Source organism: Mandrillus leucophaeus, unplaced genomic scaffold (genome assembly GCF_000951045.1).
Source record: "Mandrillus leucophaeus isolate KB7577 unplaced genomic scaffold, Mleu.le_1.0 Scaffold770, whole genome shotgun sequence".
In the NCBI taxonomy this organism is placed as follows: Eukaryota; Metazoa; Chordata; class Mammalia; order Primates; family Cercopithecidae; genus Mandrillus; species Mandrillus leucophaeus.
In genome coordinates, this window is record NW_012108364.1 from 339,585 (window position 1) to 351,624 (window position 12,040).

The following is a 12,040-nucleotide window of genomic DNA, read 5'->3' on the forward strand; positions in this document are numbered from 1 at the left end:
CTAAGGACACATTGAAATAATTGAAAGATATTTAGATTGTATGTCTAGTACCATTACTTTCTTTTGCATTGGGCATTAAATGTCTTAACCTCTTCGCGTCTGTTATTAATACATTTTAAATAGATTATTAATTGACTTACCTCATAGGGAATAATCAGCTTGAAAATTTTTTTGGTGGTAATTGCCATTTTAAGTAAAGATGACACAATAGCATTATAATATCTTTATGGACATATTTATGGTCACCTGTCCTTTGAATATACAATATTCATTAACCTTTATTTATATGATTTTTGTTTTCAATACATGTGATGGGTTAGTCTAGGCCATCTATCCACGTAATGTTTATTCTTGTGTGATGAATCGGAGACTCTGTTTAGGGATGAAAGTTGTTTTTTAACCTTCCCAAAAACTTAACTCTTGTGCAAAGAGTTGCAACTTCAACTGGAATGCTTCTAATGGAATAGAAGTATTTTCTAACTGAGCTTATAATTGGTGCAGCTGTGAATGTTGTACTAATAATATAAATTAGCAAGAGTAGGAAGGATTTACAGAAACTGTTAACTTTTACTGGCAAGTTAAATCTGACATCTTAGTGTTAACAGTTAACCTTTCATTGTACTTTAGACTCCTTGGAGAATGTGTTGAAAGCTGTGGATGTATCCTGTGACTAGAATATACATATATTCACAGTTTAACATACACTTTGAGATTTCATGGATTTCTCTGAAGCCAGTCCATGCATTAACTGTTATTTTTAAGCATTTTAATTTTTTTCTAAAAATGTATTGTGCTTGTTATATTTTTAGTTTAATAGGCTGTAGAAAGAGATGTTTAATAAATACTATTACCTGGGCAGTAAGAATAATGCCCAGAGGCTGGGTGCAGTGGCTTATGCCTGTAATTCCAGCACTTGGGGAGGCTGAGGTGGGAAAATCACTTGAGGCCAGGAGTTGGAGACCAGCCTGGCTAACATGGTGAAACCCCGTCTCTACTAAAAATACAAGAATTAGCCAGGCATGGTGGCACGTGCCTGTAGTCCCAGCTACTAGGGGGACTGAGGCGCGAGAATGGCTTGAAATCGGGAGGCGGAGGTTGCAGTGAGCTGAGATCGCACCACTGCACTCTAGCCCAGGCGACAGAGTGAGACTGTGTCTCAAAAAAGAAAAAGAAAAAAAAAAAAAAAAGAATAATGCCCAGAGAATGCATTGCTGCTTTGTATCTGAATTTGGTAGTTATATTGGGGAATCAATTTCTTAGAGGAAAATAATGACATTTCTAAATTTGAGGTTCTTAAGCAAGTCTCATAAGTAAGCATAGATCATGAATGACATAACTTAAAAATAACATTTAAATGAGATTTTTGAGTAATAGCAAACTTTATTATAATGAACTTCAGTGATTTATCTCTTAAGAGAAAGCGATATATGAGAATCTAGTTTAATGTCTCATACTTCTCTTAATGATATGATTCAGATTTATAAAAACTCTATTTAGTTTGGGCCAAAATTAGCTTGGGTAGAAATACATCATTTCTAGTAGATCACTTAAAGTTGTGGTCTGATCAAAGGGTGGCTTATGATAATTATCTATTTTTTGGTAGTCAGCTACTACATTAAATTGTACATAGCTGTATTTAAATTTGATGAGGTGGTGTTTGCAACACTACATATAGTAAATGCTACACAAAGACAGATACTTCCTTTTTTCATTGCCTTAGGAACCTTTATGTAGCACCAGAGGCTGAGCAGATCCAAAATAGTGAGTCTAGGGTTGAGGATTTCCCCACCTTTTATCTGCTAATATTGGTTCCTAAAGTTATGCCCAGTGAGCAAAATGAATATTCTCTATACTAGATCATTTGGTTAGATAAATAGTGGTTTCTTTTGTGCAACTTAAATTGTCTACTGGAATGTTCGGGTATTAGAAAACCATTGTAACTATGAAAAATAGAGTGCTATCAAAAGTATCTAAACTCTATTAGGAAGAAAGCTTTAAAATGGATTTTAATAAATACTGGTTTCAATTATGGGACTACTATATATGCCCAAATAAAAATCAATTTTTTTTTCTTTAAAATTATGCTTAGAAAAGAGGGAGTTACTTCATTAAAATTTAGATCCTTGCAAAGTTATTCATGTTACTCTCTGGAGAAGATATCATCTGAAGTATCTGTTCAATGCTTAAATGTACTAGAATGAAAGTTCCACAGAACAAATAGACTCTTGTCTATTTTGTTCACTATCCAGCACTTACAAGAGTATCTGGCACGTGATAGGCACTGAACATATTTGTTGAAAGAATAAATGAATTAATACTTACACAGGTTACTTGGAGCAAATAAGGCAAAAAGTTTAACAGATTTAGTCATTCGTAGAAGACCTTACAGTTCCAGGTATTGAATAATGAAAGAAAATCTTTTAAAGGATCATTTTTAAAAAGCAGTCTGGTAAGCAGTTATATTGTGGAGATCATGGATGCATAAGTAGGCTAAAATTCCTTGTGACAGCATTCTGTACAAATTCAAGAATACTGTATCTCAAAGCCTAGATGAAGATATCCTTTGGAAAACTGCCAGATGTTTTCCTTAAAAAATTTATACATCTTTCCCCCTAAAGAATAGTCTATGTAGTGTAGGGCAGCTGAAAGTCAAGCAGAAAGTCGGAGTCTTACTGGCTTGAAGTATCAGGGGAAGGAGTTAAGTGGCCAAAAATAGGATAAATCCCAGAAAGGAGGGAGTTATGGTAAGCAGCCCAAAAATCTATGGGTAAACTCCCTTCAGATGCCTAGATGTCCCCTAGAAGTGTGCTTGGGAGATTCCAAGGAGTTCAGTGGAAAACAACAGCTGGCAGGCAGAAAAAACGAAATAGAGATTTTAGCTGATGGCTTTTGCAGGGGTGACGGAATTTGGTGTTTGATTCCCACCAAGATAGAAGGGATTGGTAAACATGGGTGCTTTCCACAGATCTACTCTAAAAGAGCATAAAACCAAGCTTTCAGAAGTTCATGTTGACTAGCCAGTGACTTAACTGCCCAGTACAATAAAAGTCCTCACTCTTCAGGAGAAGATAAGAGACTACAGAGCCTCTATAACATATCTACAATATCCAGTTTATAATAAGCAATTACTAGACATGTAAGTAAGGAGGAAAATATGGTTCATTCCATGTCAAGACCCCCTCAAAAATAGGTAACAGACCCCACAAGTAGCAGACAGACTATAGCAACTGTAATATTTTAAGGACTTAAAGGGGGAAATATCATAGTGACTGGGTAATCTCATCAGAGAAATGGAAACTATAGAAAAAGAACAATGAGCTATTATAGAATCCAAAAGTACAGTATCTAAGATGAAAATTTCACTGGATGGATTTAACAGCAGATTGGAGACAGCAGAAGAAAAAGTTGATGAAGTGGAAGATAAATCAATAAAAATTTGCCAGTCTACCGAACAAAGAAAAAAAGATTACAAAAAAGAATAGGCAACAAGTTGCTCCAGGGACACAAATCAAACTAACATACAAATAATTAGAATTCCAGGAGTGGGGGGGGGGGGGGGAGGGAAGAGAGAGAGAGAGAGAGACAGACAGACAGACAGACAGAGACAGTATAGTAAAAAATACTTAAATAATTTCCCCCGAATTCCTTTATTTGGTTTAAATCAACTTCAAATTCAACAAGTTCAGTGAACGCCAAGCAGGATAGATATAAGGAAAACCACATCTAGGCACATCTTTATCAAACTGCTGAACATCCAAGATGGAAAACAATGTTGAATGCAAGCAAAGGAAAAAAAGACACATTCTATACAGGGGAATTAAAATATCAGGAAAAATGACTTGTCAGAAACAATGGAGGCCAGAAGACAATGTAATAATCTATTTAAAGTCCTGAAAGGATAAAGATATCAACCTGGAGTTCTGTATTCAGCAAAAATATCCATAAAAAGTGAAGGTGAAATAACTTTTTTTTTTTCCCAGATGAAAGTTGAAGGAATTCATTGCTAGGAGACCTGTGTAGCAAAAAATGCTAATGGAAGTTCTTGAGGCTGAAGATACATGACACCAGATGAAAAGTGGATCCACAAGAACAGGGCTCCCCAACCCTTGGGCCACGGTATGTGGCCTGTTAGGAACTGGGCCACGCAGCAGGAGGCGAGCAGCTGTGAGCATTATTGTCTGAGCTCCGCTTCCTGTCAGATCAGTGGCAGCGTTCATTTCTCATAGGAGTATTGTGAACTGCACTCGAGGGATCTAGATCACACACTCCTTATGAGAATATAATGCCTGATGAAACCATCCCCGCTCCCACTCCCCACCTCCATCTGTGGAAAAATTGTCTTCTGTGAAATTGGTCCTGGTGCCAAAAAGTTTGGGCACCGCTGCACAAGAAAGAATGAAAAATACCAGAAAGTAAATATGTAACAATTAGGTTTCACCCTCCAAAAGAAGACTTTGTAAGCCTATAGAGCAATGGAAAAATTTATAAAGGACCTTGTTAGATGTTACTAAATTAAAAACTTAGACAACTGTACTTCAAAACATCACAAAATTGAAGGACAAGTGTTTAGAGAAAGTAAATATTGTTTAAAATCAAAGAGGAGCATTAATATTCCAGTGTAAAAATGGGCATAAAATGTGAACAAATAAAACATAGAAGTAGTGAAGAGGACAGTGCATGTGAACAAATGTTTAAATTGTTTGGCAATCAAAGAAATAGAAATTAAAGTGTATATTTTTTGCTACTCAAAGAAAGAAAAAACTTATAAAGGATGCTGGTGAGAATTCAGGGAAATACCTTTCTGGCGAGTTGTAGTACAAATTGGAACAAAACATTTTGGTATCCATTTCAAGGGATTATTTTAGAAGTCCATACCACCTAGATAGTAGAAGATTCTTACACCAGGAAGTGACTTGTTGAATCAGTGTATTGGCCAGGCGCGGTGGCTCACATCTATGATTCCAGCACTTTGGGAGGCTGAGCTGGGCAGATTACTTGAGGACAGGAGTTCGAGACCAGCCTGGCCAGTATGTCAACACTGCATTGTTACTTAAAAAATACAAAAATTAGCTGGGGATGGTGGCGCACGCCTGTAGTCCCAGCTACTCTCGAGGCTGAGGCACAAAAATCACTTGAACCTGGGAGGTGAAGGTTGTAGTGATCTCGTGCCACTACACTCCAGCCTGGGCAACAGAGTGAGACCCTGTCTCAAAAATAAAAAATAAGAAATTAGAAAATTAAATCAGTGTGTATGTAGGGGGTGGGGCATGAAGGAAAGATCATTATTCAGTAACTAGTGTTGAGGTAACTGGCTTGCCATTTAGAAAACAAATTTTGATCTCTACTTATTCATAAACTATCAAATTACCAGTAGAAAACATGTGAAGGAATTTTAAAAATACAATCTTAGAGTGGGCAAGGCTTTTTCTAAGGCTGATGTAGAAGTCAAAAGTCATAAAGATATGTGAATCTGAGCACGTTAAAAACATTTGAAATTTCTGCATTGGAAAATTGCCATGTAGTCAAATACAATTTATACATACACACACACACATACCCACATGATAGCAAGGCTCTTTATTAAATAGAACTATGTCTTACACATCAATAAGGAAAAGTGCTGTAGCAGGATATGAACATGTGCCTAGTTCACAGAAAGTGAAATGTAAATGAGTTGTAGTGAGAAAATACTAAAAATATATTTCCCATCAAAGCAAATGTTCCTCGTGGATTCCCAATCTCACATACAAATACATAGCCATTAAAGTTAAATTTGTTTTCTTTATTCTTCATCTTCTTTCATCTTCTCAGCATAAGCATGTGCTGAAGTTTAATAGCCTGTTATTATTTTGTAATACAGAATGCAGCATTTAAAATAGTCTTTTTTATTTGTTGTGTTTATTGACACTTTCACTTGAGTATGGAATAGCTTCAAGCTTCTGTAGTCACCAAGTTAGTGATCAGTAGAAACTCTGCTGGGAATTCTCTGTACCTATTCCGTCTTTACTTAAAAAAAAAAAAAAAAAGACTTTGTCCTCTTTCGGTTCTCTTCAACACTGCTAGTAAATATTGTCACGTGCTGCTTTTATTGCATGCTTATTTTAGAAGTACCATACATCTGGATGTCAGACATCTAAAAAACAAATTAAAATTAGAAGACATAGGTACACTGCTCTTAGATTTAGTATTTTGACCATCAGCACAAAATTACTGGATTTTCTGCATATTTTAAGCTGTTTGAGAAGTGACAGAAGAAACCTAATTTTCACTGAATAACAGAAGCAAAAACTGTTATTTGACCATGTAGTAGATTTTCCTCTTGGGAAGTAAGTGTTTTCTATGTATGCAAACTTTTTGCCCTACCTTCATTTCCAGAATACCTGTCTAATGATGCGTAAATAATTTAGGCACATAGGTGGCTGTTAGATCCTGCTGAAGTGTTTGTGGTTAGAAGATGTTTATTGGTGGGATATTATAAATGTATAATTCTTGAAGTTGTAGTGTCAGGATACTTAACATGTTTTACGAATCCTGAAGCACTTCTGAAGGTAAAAGGTCCTTGTCTTTCCACAGTTAAAAAACTGGATGTAGTAAGGCTGTATGGCTTAAGGATCACAGAGTAATAGCAACTGAAAAGCATCATTCATTCATTTAATATTAAGCACTTGCTGTAAGGTACACATTTTGTAAAGCACTAAGTTACGTTACATTCCATTTCAGCTAACATTTAGTACGGTGCCAGGTTTGTCAGGCATGTTTACCACATGTCAATTTCACATGATTCTTAGAACATCTATTTGAGGTGAGTGGTATCCATATTTTGTGGTCCTGATCGCTGATTCAGGAATGTATCTTATCTAGGATATGATAACAGAAAATAGCTGAGCCAGGTCTTTTGACTCCCAAATTCTCTTCTTTAAACATACAACACTGGATGTTTTTTGTTTGCATGTCCAGATCTACTCTCATTCACCCTTCTCTACCCTGCTCTGTGCCCCCCTCAGGAGGTTGACTAGAAGGACTGACTTAGAGGCAGTTGGCTTCTGGTTGGATTTACTCAATGTGAGGCACTGGCAGGATATTGGAGAGCCAAAGGAATGAAACATTCCTTTTCTATGTTTAGGTACACAGATATCATTGTGTTGCAGATGCCTCCATTATTCACTACAGTAACATACTGTACAGGTTTGTAGCCTAGGAGCAATAATCTATACAGTATACCCTAGGTGTGTAATAGGCTGTAACATCTACGTTCGTGTAATTGCACTCTGATCACACAACAAAATCAATGACACATTTCTCAGAATGTATCGCCATCATTAAGTGATGCATAACTATATTTGTATAGATTGAGCTCTCTGTTCCTTATCTATCCTGTGTTTGTGAGGGAAAATATAAACTGAGGAACATGAGTGAAGTTTGTTTGAGTGAAATGTTTTTCCAGAAAACATATGTTAATTATGAGGTAAGCCATAGGAGGAAAAAACACATAGAAAAAGCCACATTAATCATGAGTTTCTGGGTCATATATGTATCACAAAGTGAACATACCTTTGTAGACACTATGCATACTGCACATATTAAGAAAGTTTGGCTGGGCATTGTTTCTGACGTCTGTAATCCCAGCACTTTGGGAGGCCAAGGAGGGCGGATCACTTGAGGTCAGGAGTTCGAGGCCAGCCTGACCAACATGGTGAAACCTTGTCTCTACTAAAAATACAAAAATTAGCAAGGCATGGTGGCGCATGCCTGTAATCCCAGCTGAGGCAGGAGAATTGCTTGAACCCGGAAGGTGGAGGTTGCAGTGAGCTGGGATTGCGCCATTGCACTCTAGCCTGGGCAACAGAGCCAGACTCTGTCTCAAAAAAAAAAAAAAAAAAAAGTTCCCTTTGTGCCTCACCATAAAATGTAGCCACAATCCTGACTCCTAACATTGTACATTAATTCTCTCTGTTTGGAACTTTATATAAATAGAATTATACCACATACTCTTTTGTATGAGAGTCTTGTCTTGTGTGTAGCAGTATTTTGTTCCTTTTCATTGTTTCGTTGCTTTAGAGTGTGAATATACCACAATTTATGTATTCATTCTACTGCTGATAAAAATATGGTTGTTTCCAATATTTTGAATATTATTACCAATGCTATTGTGAGCATTGTTAAGTATGTCATTTTTCTTATTCGTTCCTTTCTAGGAATAAAATTGTTGGGTAATAGGTTATCGCTGTATGCCAATTTTATAGATATTGTTAAACAGTTTTCCAAAGTAGTTGTGCCATTTTACACTCCCACCAGTAGTGTAAGAGAGTTCCTATTCCTCCACATCCTTGCTAACACTTAGAAATGACAGTCTTTTAATTTTAGCCATCCTATTAGGTGTGTTGTAGTCCCTGAATGGGGCATTAATGTGTTTTTTCCTGATGACTGATGATGTTGAGCACTTTTCATATGCTTTTGTGAAATGCCCCTGCCTGTTTTTCTATTGGATTGTATATGTTTTCTTATTGATTTGTAAGCATTTCTGACATAGTCTGGGCACTGTGCCTTTATTAGTTATATGTGGCAAAAGTCTCCTCCCATACCCTTAATACTGTCTGTTGATTTTATTCTAGTCCAATTTATCAGTCTTTTATTTTATGGTTGGTATTCTTGTATGTTCTGTTTAAGAATTTTTCCATTGAAATAGTCTCTTCTCTTGTCTCCTGGAAGCTTTACATTCAGATCTGTAAACCATTTGTAATTGATTTTCATATATGGGCAAGCCGTCCATCCATCAAGTTTCCTTTCTTTTCTCAGGTGGATAACCGGTAGACATAGTACTTTTCTTTTTTTAAAGGCCATTTATTCTCAGTCCTCAGCAACATCACGTTTGTCATAAATCAAGTCTTGTGTGTGTGTGTGTGTGTGTGTGTGTGTGTGTGTGTGTGTGTGTGTATGTAGGACTTTTATTTTATTTTATTTTATTTATTTATTTTTGAGATGGACTCTCACGCTGTCGCCCAGGCTAGAGTGCAGTGGCGCAATCTCGGCTCACTGCAAGCTCCGCCTCCCGGGTTCACGCCATTCTCCTGCCTCAGAAGAATACTCCGGAGTAGCTGGGGCTACAGGGACCCGCCACCATGCCCGGCTAATTTTTTATATTTTTAATAGAGATGGAGTTTCACTGTGTTAGCCAGGATGATCTCAATCTCCTGACCTCGTGATCCGCCCGTCTTGGCCTCCCAAAGTGCTGGGATTACAGGCGTCAGCCACCACGCCCGGCCTATATGGGACTTTTTCTGGACTACTTTCTGTTCCACTGGTCTTTGTATTCATCCTTGTGGCATAGCACACTATCTGATTACTGTAACTTTATAATATTATATCTAGCGGCGTTAGAGCCCTTTCCCTACTTTGTTCTGCAAGATTATGTAAGCTATTCTTAGGCCTTTGTATTTGCGTGTATACTTGATTGTCAGTTATAAACAACAACAGAAAGACCTGCTAAAGGCAGTGAGAAATCATTGAAGTCAGAGTGATAATGACCAGAAGTTTTTTTCTAAGATTTTAAGAATAATTAGGTCAGCTCAAATCTAGAATCTTTTGTTAAGATTAAAGAATGCCCTTTTTGTTATTTCAGCATTAGTCTTGTAGTTTCTTATAGACTATTTAATAAATTGGCCTTATTTAAAAAAACAACAGCTACTAATGGTTAAGGAACATACTTGTTTGAAATTTGATATTTATGAAAATATACAAACTAAGAACATAATTAAATGATCTTGATTTTTTTATTTTTTATTTTTCAGAACATCCGTGATAACAGTCTTCTGTAAATCGAACTTTTGAAGAATTCTCTGAAAGAACCAAGTAGAATGTTCTTACATCATGACTTACTCTGAATGCAAGAACAAGAAATAGGTTTTCTCTCTAAATATAATGAAGGGCTGTGTGTAAACACTGACCCTGACTCAATTCTAACAAACATTTTAGACATGAGTTTACATCGGCAAATGGGTTCAGATCGAGATCTTCAGTCCTCTGCTTCATCTGTGAGCTTGCCTTCAGTCAAAAAGGCACCCAAAAAAAGAAGAATTTCAATAGGCTCCCTGTTTCGGAGGAAAAAAGATAGCAAACGTAAATCAAGGGAGCTAAATGGCGGGGTGGATGGAATTGCAAGTATTGAAAGTATACATTCTGAAATGTGTACTGATAAGAACTCCATTTTCTCTACAAATACCTCTTCTGACAATGGATTAACTTCCATCAGCAAACAAATTGGAGACTTCATAGAGTGCCCTTTGTGCCTTTTGCGGCATTCTAAAGACAGATTTCCTGATATAATGACTTGTCATCATAGATCTTGTGTGGACTGCTTACGACAATATTTAAGGATAGAAATCTCTGAAAGTAGAGTTAATATTAGTTGCCCAGAATGTACTGAACGGTTTAATCCCCATGATATTCGCTTGATATTAAGTGATGATGTCTTGATGGAAAAATACGAAGAGTTTATGCTTAGACGGTGGCTTGTTGCAGATCCTGATTGCAGGTGGTGTCCAGCTCCAGATTGTGGGTAAGAAGATATTGTTTGATTTTTCTTGAGTTAATTTTTTTCTCTGTGGATAAAATAATTTGCTGTTACTCAAAAATTTTTACGTGCTGGAGAATTCATTCAACAGGCCTGTTGAATGCACACCATATATCAGGCACTATGCTAGCTGTTAAAGGCAGTGATCCTGTCTTACTCATTTCTGTATTGTCTCTGCATTACATATTCACGGAGCACATTTAAAAGAAAAGGGTAAGGTGGTAGAGTTCAGGATCTACCTGAAATTGGTTTTCTCATCCATTTGGAGAATTTTGATTTTGGAATAACAGACGAAATGATGAGCATTGTTTGTGAAGAGGAGATTATTTGTGGTCATAAACTCAAATGACCCTCTTCTTTATTTTTTTCTCTTTGTTGACATGTTTCTCATGAGAGATAAATGGCCCTTTTGAAAGGTACCTACCTTAGCATGTGCCACAGTATGATGTGTTCATGTTGATATACATAAACATCTGCTAGTCTCAAGTTCTAGGGGTTATGTAATATTTGATTTGCCTCAAGTTTTTGAATTAACACATACCGTATTCTCAACATTTAAAATAAAATAATTTTTCATATATATTTGATTATTATGTTGGTGAGCAGCTCCTGTTTATAGAGCATTTATTGTGTACAGTGGTCAGAATTAGGGAAACAGTAGTCATATACTATTCAAGAATAGTAAAAGCCACAAACAATTAATGTGATATGTAGCACACTGTTAGTAAACCAGAGATTATAAGTAACGTTTGGGGAAACCCAGAACTTCCGAGATTATCTGGGTATAATCTCAGAGGCAAGACTGGAATGTGAGTTTCATTTATCAAATTACAATTTCAAGACTCGTTACCTGAATCAAATCCACGATTTAAAAGTTTCTTGAGTAGTGAATTTTCAGATCGCATCTAACCTACATTCCATAATTTTAAATGAGAAAAGTAGTGTTTCCTGTCTGTGCAAATCCCAGTTTTCCCAGGTATCACTAGCACTTTATCATCCACCAAGGATTTCTGTGTAGTATACAACATTTTAAAATTACCTTATTAATATTTTATGAATTAATTAGTTGTATGTAGGGTTCAGATATTATTCATTATCAGATTTGAATTATGCTGTCCTATACTGCGGGGAGCTTATACTGTAATACAGATAAACAACAAAATATGTTATGGATGCTATCTAAACTGGGCCAAGGTTAGCTGTGTTTCCAGGTGTAATGGCAGAAGCAAACTCTGGGATGTATGCAGGGCTAAATTTTCAAGAAAAAGATGGGAAGAAAATAGAAATAATGAACAGTAGCTTTAAATAACTTGAGCAGAAGACAGTATTCTGACGGAAAAACAGCTTAGATATGATTGAATCGCTCTTGATCCTGTGGACCGACCCCTGCATAACGTTTTCACAGGTGCAAGTGTGCGTTTCCACTGGTGCACAAGTGCAAGTTATACTCTTGAAATTAGAGTAGATTTC

At 36.5% G+C, this 12,040-nt stretch overlaps 1 protein-coding gene across 3 annotated transcripts in view; it reads left to right on the forward strand.

The window, feature by feature from the left end:
• RNF19A (ring finger protein 19A, RBR E3 ubiquitin protein ligase) overlaps positions 1-12,040 on the forward strand; it is a 78,321-nt gene that overhangs the window by 37,248 nt on the left and 29,033 nt on the right. For all 3 annotated transcript variants that reach the window (XM_011966726.1, XM_011966727.1, XM_011966725.1), the window contains one exon: positions 9,789-10,555. In XM_011966726.1, the coding sequence (XP_011822116.1) occupies positions 9,882-10,555 (674 nt within the window). In that variant the 5' untranslated portion in view covers positions 9,789-9,881. The remainder of the gene's footprint in view (positions 1-9,788; positions 10,556-12,040) is intronic.